The following is a 24,760-nucleotide window of genomic DNA, read 5'->3' on the forward strand; positions in this document are numbered from 1 at the left end:
AGCCCAGACATCTTTCCGCCTAAGACCTTAGAGCACACTTCTCACACGGGAGGCAGTCAAATTATTTGTTGGACAAATGAACAGGACACACTAAATAAGTATTGATTAACAATTTGTCCATCTAAGATGTGAAGACAATTTGCTTATGTTGAAGGGCTTTTTTTTCCTCTTACTTTCTAAATATTAACTATTAATTCTTTCAGATTTATTGTGATATATTTCACATATTAATAAAATTCACTCATTTAAAGTATACAGTTCGGTGGTTTTTATTGTATACAGAAAATGGGGGTATGGTTAATGGGTACAAAATAAATAGAATAAGACCTACTATTTGATAGCACAATAGGGTGGTTATAGTTAACAATAACTTAATGGTACATTTTAGAATAGTATAATTGGATTGTTTGTAACTCAAAGAATAAATGCTTGAGAAGATGGCTACCCCATTCTCCATGATGTGCTTATTTCACACTGCATGCCTGTATCAAAGCATCTCATGTACACATACACCTACTATGTACCCACAAAAATTAAAACAAAAACAAAAACACAAACACAAAATGGGGTAACCATTACCACAATCTCATTTTAGAACATTTTCATTACTCCAAAAAGAAACCCAATGCCATTAGCAGTCACTCCCCATTTCTCTGCCCCTGCCAGCCCCAGTCCCTAGGCAATCTGTATATATACGCTGCATTTTGTTTATCACTTCATTTTCTGGCTAACATTTAGGTTGTTTCCACATTTTGGCTATTATGAATAATGTTGCTATAAACTCTCGTATACAAACATTTATGTGGACATATGTTTTCATTTCTCCTAAATGTATATTTAGGAGTGGAACTGTTAGGTCATATGGTAACTCTATGTTTAACTGTTTGAGGAACCGCCAAACTGTTTTCTAAACCAGCTGTGCCACTTTACATTCCCACCAGCAGTGTATGAGGATTCCAATTTCTCCACATCCTCACCTACACTTGTAATTACCTGTCTTTTGATTACAGTCATCCCAGTGCATGTGATGTGGCATTCACTGTGGTTTTGATTTGTATTTCTCTAATGACTAATGATGCATCTTTTCATTGGTCATTTGTCTATCTTTTTTGGAGAAATGTCTATTCAAATCCTTTGCCTGTTTAAAAAATTGGGTTGTTGGTACCAGCCACTGCAAAAACATGCCAAATTGTAAAGACCATTGATGCTATGAAGAAACTGCATCAATTAACAGGCAAAATAACCAGCTAACATCATAATGACAGGATCAAATTCACACATAACAATATTAACCTTAAATGTAAATGGGCTAAATGCCCCAATTAAAAGACACGAACTGGCAAATTGGATAGAGTCAAGACCCATCAGTCTGCTGTATTAAGGAGACCCATCTCACTTGCAGAGACACACATAGGCTCAAAACAAAGGGATGGAGGAAGATCTACCAGGCAAATGGAAAACAAACAAACAAAAAAGCTAGGATTGAAATCCTAGTCTTTAAAATAAATAGACAAAATAGACTTTAAACCAATAAAGATCAAAAGAGACAAAGAAGGCCATTACATAATGGTAAAGGGATCAGTTCAACAAGAAGAGCTAACTATCCTAAATATATATGCACCCAATATAGGAGCACCCAGATTCATAAAGCAAGTTCTTAAAGACCTACAAAGAGACTTAGACTCCCACACAATAATAGTGGAATACTTTAACACCCCACTGTCAATATTAGTTCAACAAGACAGAAAATTAACAAGGACATCTAGGATTTGAACTCAGCTCTGCACCAAGCAGACCTAATAGATATCTATAGTACTCTCCATCCCATATCAACAGAATATACATTCTTCTCAGCACCACATTGCACTTATTCTAAAATTGACCACATAATTGGAAGTCAAGCACTCCTCAGCAAATGTAAAAGAACAGAAATCACAACAAACTGTTTCTTGGATCACAGTGCAATCAAATTAGAACTCAAGATTAAGAAACTCACTCAAAACCACACAACTACATGGAAAATGAACAACCTGCTCCTGAATGACTACTGGGTAAATAACAAAATGAAGGCAGAAATAAAGATGTTCTTTGAAACCAACGAGAACAAAGACACTACGTACCAGAATCTCTGGGACACATTTAAAGCAGTGTGTAGAGGGAAATTTATAGCATTAAATGCCCACAAGAGAAAGCAGGAAAGATCTAAAATCGACACCCTAACATCACAATTGAAAGAACTAGAGAAGCAAAAACAAACAAATGCAAAAGCTAGTAGAAGGCAAGAAATAACTAACATCAGAGCAGAACTGAAAGAGATAGAGACACAAAAAACTCTTCAAAAAAACCCAATGAATCCAGGAGCTGGTTTTTTGAAAAGATCAACAAAATTGATAGACTGCTAGCAAGACTAATAAAGAAAAAAAGAGAGAAGAATCAAATAGCCACAATAAAAAATGATAAAGGGAATATCACCACCGATCCCACAGAAATACAAACTATCATGAGACAAATAAACTAGAAAATCTAGAAGAAATGGATAAATTCCTGGACAAATACACCCTCCCAAGACTAAACCAGGAAGAAGTTGAATCTCTGAATAGACCAATAACGGGCTCTGAAATTGAGGCAATAATTAATAGCCTACCAACCAAAAAAAGTCCAGGACCTGTCGGACTCACAGCCGAATTCTACCAGAGGTACAAAGGGGAGCTGGTGCCATTCCTTCTGAAACTATTCCAGTCAATAGAAAAAGAGGGAATCCTCCCTAACTCATTCTATGACACCAGCATCATCCTCATACCAAAGCCTCACAGAGACACAACAAAAAAAGAGAATTTTAGATAAATATCCCTGATGAACATCGATGCGAAAATCCTCAATAAAATACTGGCAAACCGAATCCAGCAGCACATCAAAAGGCTTATCCACCACGATCAACTGTTCATCCCTAGGATGCAAGGCTGGTTCAACATAGGCAAATCAATAAACGTAATCCATCACATAAACAGAACCAGAGACAAAAACCACATGATTATCTCAACAGATGCAGAAAAGGCCTTTGACAAAATTCAACAGCCCTTCATGCTAAAAATGCTCAATAAGCTAGGTATTGATGGAATGTATCTCAAAATAATAAGAGCTATTTATGACAAACCCATAGCCAATATCATACTGAACGGGCAAAAGCTGGAAGCATTCCCTTTGAAAACCAGCACAAGACAAGGATGCCCTCTCTCACCACTCCTATTCATTATAGTGTTGGAAGTTTTGGCCAGGGCAATCAGGCAAGAGAAAGAAATAAAGGGTATTCAATTAGGAAAAGAGGAAGTCAAATTGTCCCTGTTTGCAGATGACATGATTGTATATTTAGAAAACTCCATTGTCTCTGCCCAAAATCTCCTTAAGCTGATAAGCAACTTCACCAAGTCTCAGGATACAAAATCAACGTGCAAAAATCACAAGCATTCCTATACACCAATAACAAACAAACAGAGAGCCAAATCATGAGTGAACTCCCACTCACAATTGCTACAAAGAGAATAAAATACCTAGGAATGCAACTCACAAGGAATGTGAAGGACCTCTTCAAGGAGAACTACAAACTACTGCTCAACAAAATAAAAGAGGACTCAAACAAATGAAGAACATTCCATGCTCATGGATAGGAAGAATCAATATAGTGAAAATGGCCATACTGCCCAAGGTATAGATTCAATGCCATCCCCATCAAGCTACCAGTGACTTTCTTCACAGAATTGGAAAAAACTGCTTTAAAGTTCATATGGAACCAAAAAAGAGCCCACATTGCCAAGACAATCCTAAGCAAAAAGAGCAAAGCTTAGGAGGCATCACACTACCTGACTTCAAACTATACTACAAGGCTACAGTAACCAAAACAGCATGGTACTGCTACCAAAACAGATATATAGACCAATGGAACAGAACAGAGGCCTCAGAAATAACAGAACACATCTACAACCATCTGACCTTTGACAAACCTGACAAAAACAAGCAATGGGGAAAGGATTCCCTTTTTAATAAATGGTGCTGGGAAAACTGGCTAGCCATATGAAGAAAGCTGAAACTGGATCCTTTCCTTACATCTCATACAAAAATTAATTCAAGATGGATTAAAGACTTAAATGTTAGACCTAAAACCATAAAACCCTAGAAGAAAACTTATGCAATACCATTCAGGACATAGGCATGGGCAAGGACTTCATGACTAAAACACCAAAAGCAATGGCAACAAAAGCCAAAATAGACAAATGGGATCTAATTAAAGAGCTTCTGCATGGCAAAATAAACTATCATTAGAGTGAACAGGCAACCTACAGAATGGGAGAAAATTTTTGCAATCTACCCATCTGACAAAGGGCTAATATCCAGAATCTACAAAGAACTCAAACAAATTTACAAGGAACAAACAAACAACCCAATCAAAAAGTGGACACAGGATATGAACAGACACTTCTCAAAAGAAGACATTTATGCAGCCAACACACACATGAAAAAATGCTCATCATCACTGGTCATCAGAGAAATGCAAATCAAAACCACAACGAGATACCATCTCACATCAATTAGAATGGCAATCATTAAAAAGTCAGGAAACAACAGATGCTGGAGAGGATGTGGAGAAATAGGAATGCTTTTACACTGTTGGTAGGAGTGTAAATTAGTTCAACCATTATGGAAGACAGTGTGGCGATTCCTCAAGGATCTAGAACTAGAATTACCATTTGATCCAGCGATCCCATTACTGGGTATATACCCAAAGGATTATAAACCATGCTACTATAAAGACACATGCACTTGTATGTTTACTGCAGCACTATTCACAACAGCAAAGACTTGGAACCAGCCCAAATGTCCATCAATGACAGAACTGGATTAAGAAAATGCAGCACATTTACACCATGGAATACTATGCAGCCATAAAAAAGGATGAGTTCATGTCCTTTGCAGGGACATGGATGAAGCTAGAAATCATCATTCTCAGCAAACTATCACAAAGCAGAAAACCAAACACCGCATGTTCTCATTCACAGGTGGGAATTGAACAAGGAGAACACTTGGACACAGGGGTTGAGGGGAACATCACACACCAGGGCCTGTCGAGGGGTGGGGGACTGGGGGAGGAACAGCATTAGGAGAAATATGATGGGTGCAGCAAACCAACATGGCACATGTATACCTATGTATCAAACCTGCACGTTGTGCACTTGTACCCTAGAACTTAAATTAAAAAAAAATTGGGTTATCTTTTTATTGTTGGGCTATAAGAGTTCTATATATATTCTGGATACAAGTCCCTTGCCATATAAATGACTTGCAAATAATTTCTGCCACTCTGTGGGCTGTCTTTTACATTTCATTTTGTTGTTGTTGTTGTTGTTGTTGTTTCTGAGACAGGATCTCACTCTCATCCAGGCTGGAGTGCAGTGGCGCAATCTCAGCTCACTGCAACCTCCACTTCCTGGGTTCAAGCATTCCTCCCACCTCAGCCTCCCCAGTAGCTGGGACTTACAGGCGTGAGCCACCATGCCTGGCTAATTTTTGTATTTTTAGTAGAGATGGGATTTTGCCATGTTGCCCAGGCTGGTCTCAAACTCCTGAGCTCAGGTGATCTGCCTGCCTCGGCCTCCCAATATGCTGGGACTACAGGTGTGAGCCACTGCACCCGGCTTGTCCTTCACATTTCTTGGTGGTATCTGTTGAAGCACACAATTTTAAAATTCTGATGAATTTTGCCTAATTTTGTTGTTGCTTGTGCTTTTTGGTATCACATCTAAGAAACTGTGGCCTAATCCAAGGACATGAAGATTTATTCCTACGTATTCTTCTAGGAATTTTATAGTTTCAGCCCTTTCATGTAGGTATTTTATCAATTTTTGGTTAATATTTGTGTAGATGTGAAACAGGGGTCCAACTTCACTATTTTGCATGTGGGTAGCCAACTGTTCAAATGCCAGTTGTTGAAGAGACTATTCCACTGAATAGTCTTGGTACCACTGAATAGTTGTTGAAGAGACTAGTCCACTGAATAATCAATTGGCCATTTGATATATGAGTTTATTTCTGGACATTTAATTCTATCCCATCCATACTGTTTTGGTTACTGTAGCTTTATATTCACTATTAGATTAAAATCCTTTTTTAAAATTATGACTCCATACTGCTGAGTGAACTTCTGTTTTGGATTTTTCAAGTTACCAGGCCCCTGTCCTATTCTTTTTGGAGAATCTCAGCAAAGACCTGAGCACAAGGAAGCTTTTCTTTTCTTTCTTTTTCTTTTTCCTTTTTTTTTTTTTTTTTTTTTTTTTTGAGATAGTCTTGCTCTGGAGCCAGGCTGGAGTGCAGTGGCATGATCTCAGCTCACTGCAACCTCCGACTCCCTGGTTGAAGCGATTCTCTTGCCTCAGCCTCCCGAGTAGCTGGGATTACAGGCATGTGCCACCACACCCAGCTAATTTTTGTATTTTTAGTAGAGACGGGGTTTCACCATGTTGGCCAGGATGGTCTCGAACTCCTGACCTCGTGATCCGCCTGCCTCAGCTTCCCAAAGTGCTGGGATTACAGGTGTGAGCCACTGTGACTGGCCAGAAGCTTTTCTTTAAATGAAACAGGAATCATTAATAACTTGTCTCAGTGTTTAAAGCAGCTGTACTGTGAGCAAATCTTAGGAAGACAACATTCGTGAACAGAATTTATTATCATAATAAAATTAAAGTTATAACAATATTAATCTCCATAATTTAAGAGTATACATAGTCATTATTCAGCTGAAGGATAATCAAGTAGTAAATAATTTATGTGAATGAATGTGGTATATCATAATTTTATATTGTACTTAGAGCAAATTTATAATTTTAATAAGTATATTTATAGGGTACTTTTTTCTCTATGGCTCATTTTTTCCATCTTCCTCATTTATGGTGACCTTTTAAATACTTCTAGAAACATGAGGGCTCTCATGTGTTACTGTAACTGAAAGTTAATAGGGACCCCCAACCCCATGTACTAGTTGACAGGACTGGGGCAAATTTGGGTCAAGGAACAACATATCTATTTATAGCAGTAAAGAAGCTGGTGGTAGAGGGGCTGCAGAAGTGTGATGAACTTCCCCTAGCAGGGGTGGAGTCTCTGGAAAGAAAATGTGCTGTGATTGAAACCAGTAGATGTATATCATTATCCATTCCCCCTTCTTCCTCAATAAAAGAGCCCAGATCTGACTGGGAAGGCAATGTGCCCAGCTAAAAGACCACCTCTCTAGACACCTCTGTTGCTAAGGAGAAATAGGCAAGGGAGCCAGTGCTGGCCAACGATATGGTATAGTTAGAACTGCTGGGCTTCCAAGAAAGTGTTTTTGAAAGGGGGACAGATTGAGCTGGCATCTGTCTTTTGCCCTGCCCCCTCTTCTCACTGGAACATGGACGCAATGCCAGTAGGAACAGAAACCATCTTATGACCAGCAAAAAGAAAGCCAATGCATTAGAGTTAGTAGAGCAGAAAGAGAGCAGCCTGGCTCCTCAGTTATGTCTCTGAAGAGCAGCACTAGCCCTGGACCTCCTGTCTCCAGACTTTTCGACATGTGAGAAAAATAAATCCCTTACTTACCCTGCCACTGATTTCTCGGAGTTTCTGTTACCTGCAGGGAATGCTCTCTTAACTAATCCAGGGATGATTCCCAAGCCCTCTCAGTTTTTCCCCCACCTCCTAACTCCCCACTTCAGCTCCACCCTCTGCTGCAGAGCATCATCTACATCCATGCTTCCTCTGCCAACCAGAACTGCTGTCCCTTCGAAGGCAGTTCGGGCATGTGGGAAAGATCACAGATCACCACCACTACTACCGTCACCATCACCCCCACCCAGGGGAGTAGAGGCAGAAGGCCCACCTTGCTGCTTATCCTCCCCTCTCCAGGTCTGGCTCTATCTAAATAAGAGAAAGTTAAATGGCTGGATAAAGAGACAGCCAGCCTAAACTACATATGCTCCCCTACTGCCAGGCATCCCCCTAATGAGCCATTTGAGATAACAACCAGACACTGCAGGGAGGCGGAGGCCGCAGGGCCTGATCACCAGCCGCTCAGCTCCATCAGGAAAGGAAGCTGATAAAATGAAATCACCCTGAGGGGCCGAGTTTTCAATGAAGAGGCAGTTCAGCAGATTCTGGAAAAAAACTGCTTGGGTGTGAATTTCAGCTCCATCATTGACTGTGTGGCTTGGACAAGCTACTTAACTTCTCTCAGCCTTAGTTTCCTCAAACGCAAAATCGAGAAAACAAAAACATCTAATCTGGGGTATAATAGATACACAATCTATAATCTTTCTTTAAAAATTGTGGCAAAATACATGTAACATAAACTTTAGCATCCTAACAATTTTAAGTGTACAGTTCAGTGGCATTAAGTGCATTCACGCTGCACGACCATCCCATCATTCATCTCCAGAACTCTGCATCCTGCAAAACTGCAACTCTATGCCCATTAAACAAAAACGTCCCATTCCCCTCTCTCCCCACCCCTTGCTGACCACCATTCTACTTTCTACCTTTCCGATTCTGACTACTTTAGGTTCCTTGTATAAGTGGAATCATATAGTGCTTGTCTTTTTGTGATTGGCTGATTTCACTTAGCATAATGTCCTGAAGGTTCCATGCTGTAGCTTATTGCAGAATTTCCTTTATTTTGAAGGCTGAATAGTATTTCACTGAATACACAGACCACATTTTGTTGACTCACTCATGTGCTGACGGACACTTGGGATGCTTCTGTCTTTTGATTACTGTGAATAATGCTGTTAGGAGGATACAAATATCTGTTTCTGTCTCTGCTTTTAATTCTTTTGGGCATACGCACACAGAGTGAAATTGCTGGATCATATGGTAATTCAATTTTTTTGTTTTCTTGAGACAGAGTCTCGCTCTGTCACCCAGGCTGGAGTGCCCTGGTGTGATCATGGACATGGCAGCCTCAGCCTCCCAGCTCAAGTGATCCTCCCACCTCAGTCTCCCAAGTAGTCAGAACTATAGGCATGTGCCACTGTGCCTGGCTACTTTATTTTTTGTAGAACCAGGGTTTCCTTATGTTGCCCAGGCTGGTCTTGAACTCCTGGCCTCAAATAGTCTTCTTGCATCAGCCTCCCAAAGTGCTGGAATTACAGCTGTAAGCCACTGTGCCTGGCCAGTAATTCTATGTTTAATTGTTTGAGGAACCACCATAGTGTTTTTCATAGTAGCTGCACCATCTTACATTCCCAACAGTACACCGGGGTTCCAATTTCTCCACATCTTCCCCAGTACTTGTTAGTTTTTGCTCCTCCCTTCCCTTCTTCCCTCCCTCCCTCCCTTCCTTCCCTTCTTTCCTTCTTCCCTCTCCCCTCCTTCTCTCCTCCCCTCAACCCTCTCTATCTCTCTGTTTCTTGAGACAGTCTTGCTCTGCCACCCAGGCTGGAGTACAGCAGCCCGATCACATCTCAATGCAGCCTTGAATTTCTGGGCTTAAGCAATCCTGCCTCTGTCTCCCAAGAAGCTGGGACTACAGGTGTGTGCAACCATACCTGTCTAATTGTTTTTATTGTCTGTAGAGACGGCATCTCACTATGTTGCCCAGGTTGGTCTTGAACTTCTGGCCTCAAGTGATCCTCTTGCCTTGGCCTCCCAAAGTGCTAGGATTACAGGCAGGAGCCACCATGTCCGACTTAATTTTTGCTTTTTTAATAGTAGCCATCCTAAAGGTGTGAGGTGGTATCTCACCTTGGGTTCTGATTTGCATTTCTCTTATGGTTAGCAATGTTGAGCATCTTTTCATGTGCCTATTAGTCATTTGCATATCTTCTTTGAATGTCTATTCAAGCCCATTTTTATACAGGAATTTTTGCTGTTGCTATTGAGGCGATCTATCATCTTCATATCCCAATCCTGCAAGATTGATATTTTTATGCTTATTTTATAGATGAGGAAACTGAGGCTGAAAGAGGTTAAGTGATTAGCCTAAAGTTGCCAACTGGGCAGTGACAGGGCCCACACAGGTCAGTCCTAACTTCACAGTTATGATCTTTCCACTCTGCATTCTGGAATTCTTACAAAACTTAGGTATTGTTACTGACAACAGCAGTGGTAATGCTGCATGGCCCTGTGAAGCAAAAGGAAGTAAGGAAGGTAACAAGTAAGGGTTGAGAGAACTTTGGTTTTGTTTCTGGGAATACTGTGCACATTTAAAGTGTAACATATGACTCCAGAACCATGATGATAAATTTTACACAATACTCAACACCTGTCAGATTAGAGTGTGGTGTTCAGTTTCAGGTATTATACAACTTCAGAGGAACCTAAAGAATTCATGGTGAGTTCAGAAGATAATACAAAAGACAGTTCAGTGTTCAAAAGAAAAATCTGATCTGTGCAATAAACAATTCCAGTTAGTTAGGTGATGTAGAGGGAAAAAAAAAAGCTGAAAGCGAATGTTTTCCAAATAAATTCAATCTCATTTTAACTTTGCTCCCTTATAATGAGATTCTTGAATGTGGTCTAAAATGGAACATCTTCATACTGAAATCTACCATGTAACAAGTTATAGTAAGGTTGGGAATGTGTAGCAGACGTTGTTATCTAAAGAGCAGTGATCGAGGCCGGGCGCGGTGGCTCACGCTTGTAATCCCAGCACTTTGGGAGGCCGAGGTGGGCGGATCACGAGGTCAGGAGATCGAGACCACGATGAAACCCTGTCTCTACTAAAAATACAAAAAAATTAGCCGGGCGTGGTGGCGGGCGCCTGTAGTCCCAGCTACTCGGAGAGGCTGAGGCAGGGGAATGGCGTGAGCCCGGGAGGCGGAGCTTGCAGTGAGTCGAGATTGCGCCACTGCACTCCAGCCTGGGCGACAGAGCGAGACTCCATCTCAAAAAAAAAGAGTAGTGATCGGCCGGGCACGTTGGCTCACGCCTGTAATCCCAGCACTTTGGGAGGCCAAGGTGGGCGGATCACGAGGTCAGGAGATTGAGACCATCCTGGCTAACACAGTGAAACCCCGTCTCTACTGAAAATACAAAAAATTAGCCGGGCATGGTGGCAGGCGCCTGTAGTCCCAGCTACTCGGGAGGCTGAGGCAGGAGAATGGCGTGAACCCAGGAGGCGGAGCTTGCAGTGAGCCGAGATTGGGCCACTGCATTCCAGCCTGGGTGACAGAGCAAGACTCCGTCTCAAAAAAAAAAAAAAAACAGTAGTGATCAATCATTCATTATTTTACAGGAAGTAGTTTTACAATGTTGCAAGAAATGGGATAGAAATACCAGGTAATTTATAAGGAAGGTTATTCTGAAGACTGTTTAATAATAAAATGCATTTTTTAATGAAATCTTCATTAGAAGATTTTATCTTCTGAGTTTAGGCATTTTACTTAAATCCAGGAGAACAAAGGAAATGGACTATTTTTCAGAAAAGTTTTATGTACGTATGTGTTCTTTTCTTTAGGGTCTACAATATAAGGCAATGAAACATTTTGGGTATTACTAAAGATTGAAGAAACATACAGATATAATTCTGCCCTCAAAAAGTTTATGGTCTTATTGAAGAGATAATTCACCCAAAAAGTAAGCAGTGATAAAAGATGACAAAATCTGAAGAAGTGTTAAACTTTGTGATATAAATTGTAGGTCTCTAGGAATTTTTTAAACGACAAGATAAATGAGTGACAGAGCGAGACTCATCTCAAAACACAAATAAAAACAAAAACAAAACAAAAAACTTAACTGGGCCCTTAGGGGATAAAATATATATATATATACTTTTTTTCCTTTTAAACAGTCTTCCTCTGTCGCCCAGGCTGGAGTGCAGTGGTACAATCTCGGCTCACTGCAACCTCTGCCTCCCCGGACTGAAGCAATTCTTCTGCCTCAGCCACCCGAGTAGCTGGTGCTAAAGACGTGTGCCACCACGCCCAGCTAATTTTTGTATTTTTAGTAGAGACAGGGTTTTGCTATGTCGGCCAGGCTGGTCTTGAACTCCTGGCCTCCAGTGATCTTCCCACATTGGCCTCCCAAGGTACTGGGATTACAGGTGTGAGCCACTGAGCTTGGCCTAAGAATAGGAAGAATTTACATATGTAGGCAGGTATTCCAAATGTCAGTAGAATAAAAAAAGGCAGAAATATGAAAATTTATTCATTCATCTATTCAATCAGAATTTCTTTTTTATTTTTGGTTATTTATTTTGTCACCTTATTATTTTTTGTTGTTTTCTTGTCTTAATTGGGATTTCTTAAGCCCCTACTACAGGCTGGGCACTATGCTAGACCCTAGAGTTTCAGAGTCCACATAGACCTGATCCTTGCATTCCAGGAAATCCCAAGCTTAGTAGAGGGAACAGTTAAGTAACCATAAAGATCCTAGAGTGTTGTAAAAGCCATGACAGAGGTAATCACAGAGTTCTAAAGAGCAGAATCAAAAGCATCTAAATCAGATTAACATAGGGTAGGGCTGGACAGGAGAAAAGGGGTTGAGGACAAACAGGAATTAGGCGTATCAGGGAGGGAGGGAACAAAGTGGGGAGATGGTGCCTAGGCAGAGGAAACTGTATGCGAGTCAAGGAGCAGACAATCAACATGCCACATGATAGAGAGAGAATACTGCTTAGCCGCCAAAGCTTTCAGAAGATGTTACCTCTGCCACCTGCTTTCCCAAGCATATATTAATAGATGCATCTTCAAACAGTAAGATAAAAGACCAGGTATCTGGATCCTTGCCTAAGAGCACAACTAGTTCTTACCAAGCAATCAACTGAGAGAAGTTATATTTAGGATTGCCTAAGACACATGCAATTCACCCAGTCCTCTAAATAACCATTATCTTACCCTTGGATTACGAAGACCACAAAGAGACTTAGACTATATTCCTTTTGTCCCCTCACAAAACTGTCTTCATTGGCGGGTCCTATAATATTTTATCGTTGCATAGTTCATGCCAAGGAGTAGGCATATGAAACACAGCTCTCTATTGGCTTGTTGACTGAGAAGCTACTATTGACTATTTTTAATAGTTCGTTAGCAGTTGACTACTATTTTATTAGGTGTCTTCTATATAAAGTATGTAAAATACTTCCTTTAGAATCAAAACTAGGAAATATCTTGACTTTCCCTGGAGTATTTCTTCCTTTTTGATTGTGAGAACTATATACTCCAATTTATCATGTTTCCCTGTTTGCCCTGCCTATTAGGAGTCTTAGAACCAAATTTCACCTCAATGACAATAGGCTGATTTGGGCTGATATTTGAAAAATTGGAATTATCTTGTTTTTTGGCCCTGACTTTCCTTTTATATCTTGTTATTTTATTGCATGTGGTTTTATATTTTAAGATCCTATATGCTGGACATGAAAAGGCTATGCTGTACCTGCCTAGCTACAATCCCATCTGAAAAAATGGTCAGACATGCATACATTGGCAGCTTTGTATCACACAATCATACTACCCTAGTACCAGGCTGGCATCTGTCTGGAAGGCAGCTGCCATCCACTTTATTTAGGCCAGTTAAGGCCTGGGAGAGAGAGCTCTGCCCACCAGGGGCACTTTGCTGGAAGAATGAATGGGAAGTATTCTGATTCTGTCTTCTGAAAACTGAATGTAAAAAAAAAAGAGAGAGAGAAACAATCCCATAGAGAGAGGTCACATCATGAGTAGGGCGCAGCTGTTAGCCTAGACAACAATGGAAGCTGGCTGCCGAGGAGCCAGCAAATGACCTAGCCATGGGGATGGGCTAACCCGAGCTGCTGTTCAGCCAGTAAAGCTGCTGATTCTCTCAGCAAGGCTGCAGGTTTTCATGAGGTCTGGCTCTTGAGACTGATTCCTCCCTGTGCTCATGTACAACTTCCCTTCCAGAGGTAAACTGAGGGTCTCTCTCCTCTCGATCATCAGAAGGCTCTTGTGGACACTCAAATCCTCTGCATAAGGAGAAGTATAAGTATAAATGTACACATGCACAATGATGATAAATTTTGGAGAATACTAAAAAGGATGAATAAATATAAAACAGAAGGCCTGTGAGTGGTCATTTTTCTGAGTTGTCATTTTGAAAATTCCATATTCCAGTATCTGATTAAAAACTATCAATAATTCATTGCCTAATATAATTTGAAGCTCAGGCATAAGTTAAAAAACTCTCTTGCCAAATTCCAAAATGTCTTCATTTGGGCTTGTCACAAGTCTTAATTTCCCTGGGAAACAAATTACAAATAAATAAAAGGGGAAGAAAAATACCTCACTCTCACTTTTCAGTTCATTAGATATTAAAAAAAAAAGAGTGATTCTTCTAACCAACACCAAACAACTAAATAATACATATAGTAACTTCTAAGCAGCTGACTTTTTCTTCACCTCATCATCTTAAAATCAGGTTGGTTTTCTAACTTCTTTCCCCATTTTATAATGGGGATAGAGGCTATGTTTTATTATAGCGAAGGCAAGTCCACACATTCAAGCTACTCCTCTTGGTATCAACTAACTGCATAACCAGACCGGGCGCGGTGGCTCATGCCTGTAATCCTAGCACTTTGGGAGGCTGAGGTGGGCAAATTGCTTGAGGTCAGGAGTTCGAGGCCAGCCGGGCCAACATGGTGAAACACTGTCTCTACTAAAAATAAAAAAAAATTAGCCGTGCATGGTGGCGCATGCTGGTAATCCCAGGTACTCGGGAGGCGAAGGCTCAAGAGTTGTTTGAACCTGGGAGGCGGAAGTTGCAGTGAGCTGAGATCACGCCACTGCACTCCAGTCTGGCTGGGTGACAAAGCAAGACTCTGGCTCAAAAAAACAAAAACAAAAACAACCACCCACACCCCAACAACAAAAAAAAACCTGCATTCAAGTTTTAAGAGAAGGGAGCCCCTTGACACCTATGGTGCAAACTGGAAATACCTGCATGTTCAAAAGACGAGAACAAAGAAGTATAAGAGACTACTGTTTTAGTTTTAGTAATGTTCTTCATTTTGAGGACTTAAGAGAATCTGAGTCTTTTTCTTTATAATCACAATTTGAAAGAATAAAGGATAAAAATCAATACAAATCATGCCAACAGGGCAATACACTTCAAGTCATCATTCTCCAAGGCCTGCCATTATCTACCTACACTTTTTGGGACCTGGTTCAAACTCTACAGATCAGGTAAGCAGAGGTGTAAATATTTCCGTGTGGAAAGCTTGCTTTTTCCAAAGACAGGCGTGGCTTAGCACGTCATTTTCTTTCTTTAGAACTTTCGGGAGCAATTATGCCCTGAGGATATGAGGACAATAAAGCAAAAGTATGTGGCTATAAGATGTGTGGGTTCACAGGATGGATAGCCACAGTGAACAGATCGATAACCTGGAGTGATACATATAAAGACAGAAAGAAAGGCAGCCTTATGCTGGTTACTTGCCCAGTTCAGGACTGCAAGAATAGACTAGATCTTCTTCCGCCCAAAGTGCATGGATATTACACAGGACCACACAACTCTGCAGCAAGATGCAGGAGTAGGCACAATTCTAACAAACCAGGCTGCCAGGCATTTTTTTCCAAAAGGGGTGTGTGCTTCTGTAATGTAAGTGTAATTTGAGAAAGGGGCCACTGTACTTCCCGTGTCTCTTCATAACAAAGTAGTAATTGTTAACAACTGAAGAATCATCACTCCTCTCTTGGGATTTTGCCAGTTCAGCAAGAGAAAAATATCAATTTTCAGATGTTATCTTCCTCCATAGCCTATTTCTTAATCCATTTCAGAAATGGAGTTCTCTGGTTTTCTTCAAGGCCAATGAACCCCTTTTGGATAGATTCTTAAGAAGTACCCCTATTCTCTCCCCCAAACTAAAAGCCAGGCTGTCTTCTTCCTCACTTCCAACCAGGTTGTTCAGCTATACTTGGGTTTTGTTTCTGAATGTAGAAACAGTTACTAGATGAAATGCAAGAGGCCTCAGGACAGGAAAGCATGCACTTCAATGGCTGACAGCCAGGTGATTTTGCCATGTAGAGGGATCCACATCCTTCTTGTGTGGCTACAGCCAGGTCAATGCCAGCAAAACACATACTGTTAAAACATCACTTGTGTAATACAGGCTACGGATGAAGTGCTATGCCCAGTTGCTTAGAACTGGGTGATATAAACCTAATTCATGTTTCTTCCTGGTTCCTTGTATTACAAGTTAAAGGTATTTATCCTCTTAATGTTTGTTCTAAGAATGTACATGTTGGATATGGTATGGTAAAGTTGGTGTGGCCACAGTAGGAAAACAAAAACAAGGCTCAGAAGGAAGGTATTGTTTATTCTGACAGCTCCCAGAGAGGGGGTCACTGCACACACTAAACAGTCACAGTGAATGCACCAGTGTCAGTCTGGAGGCAGAAGACAGCAGTGGGGGGAAAAGCCTAGGTCAGAACCTTTGCTGGGGCTTCCATAGGAAAGGCAAGGCAGGGCAGTTAAACAGCTTTGGATTGGCTGGATTGGCTAGTTTGGATAATTCTAGGGGGCTTTGGGGTATAGGGATGGTATCTAGTTGCCTGGTACCTGGCCCTGAGATGATTTAGGGCAGGGGAAATTTTGGGTTGGTGTGTGAAAGTTTGATAAGGAGGTTGGGAGTAGATACTCAGGACTGGTTGGTTTGCATATAAAATATGTGCTCATGGACAAGTTGTTACTACATTTAGGAATTAACTAGCCCTGTGAAAGGCACTCTCTCCCCTGGGCCTGCAAGGATCCCAAATGCCAGGGCACTAAGAATACAGAAAATGGCCAGGTGTGGTGGTTCATGCCTGTAATACCAGCACTTTGGGAGGCCAAGGCAGGTGGATTGCTTGAGCTCAGGGGTTCGAGACCAGCCTGAGCAATATGGCAAAACCTCATCTCTACTAAAAATATGAAAAATTAGCTGTGCACTGTAGCACATGCCTGTAGTCCCAGATACTCAGGAGGCTGAGGTGGGAGGATCACTTGATCCCAAGAGGCGCAGGTTGCAGTGAGCCGTGATCACACCACTGCACTCCAGCCTGTGCAACAGAGCAAGACCCTGTCTAAAATATATATATATATATATACAGAAAATAAGAAAATATAGTTAATATAATTAGCCATCTGATGAACAGACAAATACAGAATCTAAGAAAACAAAGAACAATGTAGGTATTTAAATATGACACTTGCCCTGGGCAGCATACAGGTGTCATACACAGGCTTTGCTCCTAATATCCTTCAGCACAGCTCCCTCCATTCTGATAAGGACAACTGACGTTTTTCTCAGTTTTATAAAACATGCAGTGCAAACACAACTCAAATTCTCTAACCTGACTGCCTCTCTAAACCCACATATGAAGAGGTTCTAGGACTGTCATGGCTGGTGATGACATTCGTTTGTGATTATGGTTGAAGGGACCTCTGCTGCCTACACTGCATTCGCCATAAAAAGAAAGCATACTTCAGGGGATGGGCTGAGGCCTGTGGGGTTCTGCCTCCTCACTTTGTAAACGACCTAATTCTTCTGCTCAAGAGATGCAGCCCACTGCCATCGGCCACATGCCAGGCTGGTGGGCCTGACTCTGCAGCTTCCCAGCAGTGACGGTGGCATCATAGGAGCTGGACTTCTGAGACCCTCTGACCCACTCTGTCCTCTTTGTCCACATGCTGTCTCATCGCCTCAGCTAATCACAAAGCATAGCATCAGTCATCCCTCGCTTATACACAGCTCAGGCTCAGCATGGCTGTATCTGCAACAGAGATCAAAATGTTGAGAAATGGGCTCTTTCCCAAGGCGTCTTTTGCTGATGGTCCCATTTTGCCATGTAATGTTCAGGGTGGATTGTAAAGGATACTAATGAACGAGGTTCAAGGAAAGTGATATTATAACTGTGGCAGGTCCAAGTATCACAGTCCTAGAAGCGGATGGACATGAGTACTTCTTGGCAGGCCATCAGTTTAGTTTGGAGCTTGATGTCACATTTGTTCTTCTGGCTGCCCGTCTCCTAAGGGAAATATTGACCTTCTTGCTTTAGTCTTCTATATTTTATTAGTTGTTCATCATTGGACAGGCTGCTTAGTGTCAGAATTAAAGGGCCATTGGCTAAGAATTACCAATAGGACTCTGGTTGTTTTCAGTTTCTCCAGTACATTTTGGTAGATGACCAAGCCATGGATTTGGTGTTCCCTTCTCTCTTCTCATTCCTTTCTGGAAAGAGTTTAGATGGGCTAGGGAAAGATATTTGAAGCTTGCTGATCCAATGTAAATGAATCCTGTGGTGGGTAAATAATTTTCCTCTCTCTTTTACACTCCTGGGGTATTTTGATGAATAACGCTTCTCAAATAAGTTTATAAATATTCCCCCAGAGGTAAGAGGAGTATTAGCCTCATGGCAGGTGTGCTGTTAATGCATTAGTGTGTAGGGCAGAACAAAGAGGAAAGGAATTATCAAAGCCTTGAAATTTCGCAGAATTTTCTGGAAAATTCTGAAGGCCATGGCTGGGAACAAAATACTGACGGCAGTGCTGGTGAAGTGTGGAAACAGCTTCACAAAATCAAGTTAGACCATGCCTTCAGTATATGAGCTTTTTTTAGTTGGATGGAGGATGAGGTTTACAGTTTGTTTTGCTGCTAATTATAGCATATGTTTATTTAAGTAACTCAGCAAAAACACAATTCATCAACCTCACCAAAATTTGAAAAAAAAATTTGTTCCCTCCCTGCCTCCCATAATCTGAAAGTCCAGTTTATAAATTCTAGTCTAAAAGCCTTAATAATAAATATCCATTCTCTTTTGCAACTACTGCAACTTTACCTTCAAATATCATGTTTTCCCATATATTATACTTTGTGATAACTCAATTATGGTTTTAGTTTCTTTATCTGAACTCTTAAAATCCTCGTATTTTTAAACAAAAGCCTCTAGTAACAGTAGAATAAGTTCTTACTGCCACAGCGCCATCTACTGGTAGACCATTATAGGAGCAAACTATTTGGAGCTCAACTTTGACCCAGTTTTGGAGCATCCTTCTAAGCTTTGGTTTATAAAGCCCCAACTTCACTATCATTTTGAGAAGCTAGAACTTCTTTTGGTAGCCACTAAGTCTCTTGCTGTAGTATAAAGTCAGCAAGTGAAAATGATAAAAATATGCTCTTATTCTTACCGTTACCTTAAATTGGCCCTGACTTCACCGACTTTGATTTTCTCTGTCCTATAACTGTAGCAAGGGCTTCAGATTGTGTGGGCAAGGGTTTGGATCTGGCGAAAATAACTTGGGGAGTGTCCAAAGATCCTGAAAAATGGAAAAAAGAATCCCTACTTAACACTACGTTTGATTTTGGCCCAAAGGACACAAGGTACAATCTAAAACTAGGTTAAGGGGATCACCGCCCCCCAGACACCGCCACCCCACTTCCTGCCAAATTCCAATTCACAGTCTCTCTTTTGCTTTCAAACAGCGTAAAAGTGGGTGATCAACCCAAATTCTTACCCCTCTGGCTCTGGAGAGAAAATCTGGGGAGCAATCAGGGGGATAGGATTTAGTTTTACACGATTATACTCCAGATCCACCCAGGAGCTCCAAAAACTATACAACACATGGTGAAAAGAGTAAGAATCTGATCATGAAAATAGGTCACTCTGTTGAGAGCTGCCAGGCAAGTAATTTCGCTTGAAAGTTAAAGTGACACCTAGATCCTTAGGGTTTTGGCTCCACAGGGTTTACTATATAATAATGTTCCTTTCTCTTGTTGTCTCAGGGACCCAATGAAGTGGGCAGTCAGAGTCACACTGATGCGCTGTTGCCCCATCCCCATCCAAAAAGCACAAAGCTATAGTACATTTTACTAGGGCCAGAAACAATGAACATTTAATAAGGACACTGCTCACTGCTTGCAAATGAAATCCATCATTGATTTTCTAAAGGTGGTAAGGTCCCTTCCACCAACTGCAGACTACTAAGAGCTTAAAAATAAAAGAAGGGAGAGGTCGGGCTCCAGAATGGGAAAGGCTTAGGCAGAAGCTAAGGGGCAGGGATGAGGGCAGCTGCTGCGGCTTCAGACTCCTACAGTAATGGTAGTTTACATTATCAAATCAGCATGAGAGAAATGTCAGTTATCTAATCTGTTGCTCTCTGCTATTTTAGTTTACCATCACCACTTCAGAACTCAAGAAGAGCACCACGGTTATAAAGAAGGAAGGCCAACGACTTTGGCTTTGGGCCAAGAGCTCTCACTCCAGCTTCCTTCTCAAGTTTCCAAATTTGCTGACTCTAAACCTTCCCTTCCATAGCAAACTACGAATATAGAGCCTGAGGTTGGTAAGTCAAGGAAAACCCACATTCATGGAGTACTCCAGGCACTCTGCTAGGAGCTTTCAATTCACTGTCTCATTTAATGCTCATAATACCAAGAATGCCATTAAGCCACCATCTGTAGGAAAGGACTCTGTGTTGTTTTTCAACAGTGCCCTGGGACGAATCACTATCTCATTCAGACTGCGAGAGAAACAGTCACACAGCTGAAAGCCTGGCTGGCAAGACTTACAGGAAGAGTTAAGGAACTGGAAAACAGACTTCTGCCATAGTCATGGACTCAATATCATGTTTAACAGATTGAATTAACTGGACCAGATGGGCTAAATACCTTTCAAAGATGGTTTAGGGATTCCTACATAGGCACACACTTCCCAGGTCTCAGGGAGAGGTGTAAACTTTTAGACTTATTATGAGAGTTGTTGTTCTTTCTTGTGGGTTTACAGAAAAATGCTGCTACTAGCAACCTAATCTCCTTTTTGTAGGATATCCTTCTGAACCCCTAGAATAGAACTGCTTTAAATCTACTTGTAATACAGAAAACAAATGATTTGCAGTTCAAACGTTGGTGTGCCTGGCAGTTACTTACTAGTTGTACAAATTAACTGTAACAGATTTAGTTACTAATGCTGTGAAGGTAAAATGTTCATTGGGAAGTACGGAAAATGCCTGAAGCTTACTATATCATGCACCTCAGTGTTTCTTTAACTAAGGATCAGGAACACCAGAAAAATCAGAGTAGAAACAAATTTGAAAAGTTCAGAGGCCCAGAGCCTACTGGTGACAAAAGCAGTAAGTAATAAACTACCTAAACAATGTAAGAAGAATGATCTGCTTGTTACCATAAAGTAGAATTAGCAGGGAAAGGTCACTATGAGAAGCCAGGAAGAAATACAACATCTTCTCCTTGCTCTGTGGTTTCATACTGACACCAAGTTCAGTATGAGTGCCACAAAATCTTCTAAATAACGTTACCAAGAGTCAGTAAACAGTAATTCACGGTCAAGATGCTGCAAGTATGACCCACCTCACCACCCAAGTTTCCAATTGGCTCAGCTGGAGTGCATGCAAAGTTCAATTCAACACTTAATTTATCAATCAGACACGCAAATGAAGTATGGTCAGGGATCTCCTTGAGTTTGTGAATTTCTCCAGCAGAAGCAAACTTGAAGAGCCAAAGGGGTTCTAATAGGGTATCTCACAGAAATCCTTCACACTTGGCCATGATTCCCTTGTGCCATTACTTCGCAGTCCATTAACAATCCCAGGTGCAGGTTTACTTTCTTAAAAATATAGTAACTACCATGTTCTAGTAATTCTTTTTTTTCTTTCCTTTTTTTTTTTTGGAGGAGTGAGGTGAGTAGATACCTATCAAGTATTTCTTGAATTCAGGCTCTAAAATGTTCAGTGGAGAACAAATCCTTATACTCCTATCATACTTCCACGGATCAGTGTGGCTGGGAACTGGGGCATGAGCAGGGAGTGGAAAGAGAAAAGGTTATGAGGTAGTAGTGGCCCGGGTGTAGTTACAGTAGTTATAGCGCCTTCCCTATATATTGCTTCACTTAATCCTCACTATAAGCCTATGAGACACATATAATTATCCCCAGGATGTAGTCAAGTAACTGGCTTTTTTTTTTTTTTTTAAATTAGAGGTAGGGTCTTGCCCTGTCACCCAGGCCAGAGTACAGTGGCAGGATCACAACTCACTGCAGCCTTGAATTCCTGGGCTTAAGTGATCCTCCCACCTCAGCCTCTTGAGTAGCTAGGACTACCGGCATGTCACACCACACCTGGCTAATTAAAAACATTTTTTTTTGGTAGAGATAGGGTCTCACTTTGTTGCCCAGGCTGGTCTCAAGAGATCCTCCTGCCTCGTCCTTCCAAAGCATTGGGATTACAGGCATGAGCCACTGTACCTGGCCTGAGCTTCTCAGAGATCTTGTAATAATTTTAAGGTGTATTATGTCAATCCCTGACCCCAACCACCCAGCCCCCTCCTGCTTAAAACTCCTCGATGGCTCCTTATTGCTGTCAGGGCAATGACCAAGTTCCCTACATGGCTCATAAAATGGCCCTACTACCTCACAACCTTTTCTCTTTCCACTCCCTGCTCATGCCCCAGTCCCCAGCCACACTGATCCATGGAAGCCTGTGGAACACAGCATGTTTTCACCTCCCCCGGGTCTTTGCTTGCACTGTTCCCTCTTCCTAGAACTCCTTCCACCTGTGCCTTTCCTCTCCTGGCTGACTCGTCCACATTCCAGTGTCAGCTTCGATGTTTTTCCTCTAGGAAGCCGTCCCCAGTCCCTAGAGATCTGGGCTCGACTGCTTAGGTTCAAATATGCCCCACCGCTTACTAGTTGTGAGACTTTAGACAAGTTTTATAATCTGTCTGTGCCTTTATTTCTTCAGCCATAAATGGGGAATATAGTTCCTACATTATGTGCCTGTTCAGTGAACAAGTGAGTTATTACACATGAAGCATTCAGAACTGTGCCTGACACATAGCAAATCCTCAATGTTGTCTGTTGTTATTCTATGTGTCTCAGGCATGCAATAATACCCACTTTGCAGCACATTCCTTGCTGACTTTTCTATCTCCTTGAGTCTTTAAGTTCCCTGAGAGCAGACTGTCGTGTTTACCCTGTGTGTATCTCAGTGCCCAGCATGTTATTTTCTCTAGAGTAGGTACTCAATAATAAATATTTGTTCAATTGAATCGAAGTGTTTTTCTTTCCATTTTCTGACTTATCAGTGCATTTTTATTAATTATTATTCATAGAAAACTATCTTTGGACCAACACCGCCTAACTTATCTGTATGCACCTACATTGAGAGGCTTCAGGCTGTCAGTAACAACCTGTCCACAGACCATGGCATTAGCACAACACGTAGATCAAAGACCAGAGCTCCAGCTCTGCATCCACGCATAAGCTTCAATAAGCCCTCAACTTTCTGAGCCTGTTTCCTCATGTGGAGGGGATAAGATCAAACTCACAGGGCTGTGTGAGAATTAAGTGAGAGATACAACATGTGGAAATACAATATCAACAGTGAAATACCAGTCAATACGGGACATCTGTATTAAATGCTGCAAATCTGATAGCATTTTACAAGATGGCGACGTTTCATTTACCCCAAGCTAGTTCCAGAAAATGCCTATTTTAGGCTGCCAAGACTATTTTAAAGAAGAATGTAACAAAAATGCCCAATTGCCAATGTTTTGAGAGGCTAGATGTTTCATTCTTTGAACTGGGGCTCTCTTTGGAGGCAGAAGAGAGAATGTGCCAAGCCCAACAACTTCCCTGTCATCTATCCAGTTGCAGAAGAGCTGGTGCCCACTAACCTGTAGAGCTGGTGATGGGCACAAAGGCTGCAGGGTTAAGGCTGCTTTGGAGTCCATTCAGCTGCCCTTCCGCGGAGGACTCTCTGAAACACAAAGGAGCTTGGTCAGACCTGCAGGTGGAAAGGTGAGGTCAGATGCAGGACCTCTGATGGCTTCGCTTCTTGCTCTTGGTGCTTCTTCTCCTGTGGCTCATTCCCTCGCTTCCTTCAAGGCTTTGTTCAAATGTCACCTTATCAGAGAGGACTCTATGACCAACCTCCACACTTCTGAAATAGTATATATTTTGAGATTTATTGTTAATTTCTCCCTACTGAAATGTAGCGTCAAGAAAGCATGGGCCTTCATCATTGCTGTGTCTCCAGTGCCTAGAATAGTGCCTGACACATAACAGGTACTCAATAAATAGTTGTTTATTGAAGGAAAAAATTATGTTTCTGGCATTGACTTACATAAATCACATGAAAACATATTTTTAAAAAAGCAAGTCTCATGTGGAACAGTGGTTTTCAACTGGGGAAGTGGGGAGGGAGAGATTGTGCGTCCCTTGAGCCAACCAGGGACATCTAGCAATGTCAAAACATCTGTGGTTATCACAACTGTGGGGTGCTACTGGCAGCTAGCAGGCAGAGGCCAGGAATACCGCTACGCATCCCACAGCACACAGGAAAATGCCCCAAACAAAGAATTATCTACTCCATGGTGTCAATAATCCCAAGATTGAGAAATGTACACAGCATCTCCCTTCATGCCAACTTTGACAAGAGATAAGACAGAGAATATTTGATTCTTTGGGCAGAGGTTCCCTAGTCATATGTCTCAGAAATCCTACGACTAGTCTGCCCTACAGCCCAAGTCAAGCCTCCCTGTTATAGGCTCTTACAGCTCTAATTCTTTCTTTGCATTTTTCAAAATTATAATTATGAAACTGTGTAACTGGTTGCTTAGTATCCATCACGCTTGCTAGAATGTAAGCTCCATAATGACAGAGATTGTACTGGTCTTATTCACTGCTGCTGCATTTTGCACACATCAAATATTTATAAAATTTTTTGAAATATTTGTAATATTTTTGTTGTATATTTATAATATAATATTTTTGTTGGGTCTATCTGCCTTGATTTTAGTTGA

At 41.3% G+C, this 24,760-nt stretch overlaps 1 protein-coding gene across 50 annotated transcripts in view; it reads right to left on the reverse strand.

The window, feature by feature from the left end:
• TTLL5 (tubulin tyrosine ligase like 5) overlaps positions 1-24,760 on the reverse strand; it is a 296,508-nt gene that overhangs the window by 26,888 nt on the left and 244,860 nt on the right. For 16 of the 50 annotated variants that reach the window (XR_010122049.1, XM_055288714.2, XM_055288719.2 and 13 more), the window contains 2 exons: positions 23,633-23,715; positions 19,141-19,263 (listed from right to left, as the gene is read on the reverse strand). The exons of 18 other annotated variants lie outside the window; for them this stretch is intronic. Coding sequence is in view for 31 of the 32 variants with exons in the window: in XM_055288714.2 (XP_055144689.1) it covers positions 19,142-19,263; positions 23,633-23,715 (205 nt within the window). In the remaining variant the exon portion in view is untranslated. Of the gene's footprint in view, positions 1-19,134; positions 19,264-23,632; positions 23,716-24,760 lie in introns of all 50 variants that reach the window. 16 more of the 50 variants (XM_063644155.1, XM_063644149.1, XM_063644153.1 and 13 more) reach the window with 2 other exon arrangements.

This window comes from Symphalangus syndactylus, chromosome 8, assembly GCF_028878055.3.
Source record: "Symphalangus syndactylus isolate Jambi chromosome 8, NHGRI_mSymSyn1-v2.1_pri, whole genome shotgun sequence".
In the NCBI taxonomy this organism is placed as follows: Eukaryota; Metazoa; Chordata; class Mammalia; order Primates; family Hylobatidae; genus Symphalangus; species Symphalangus syndactylus.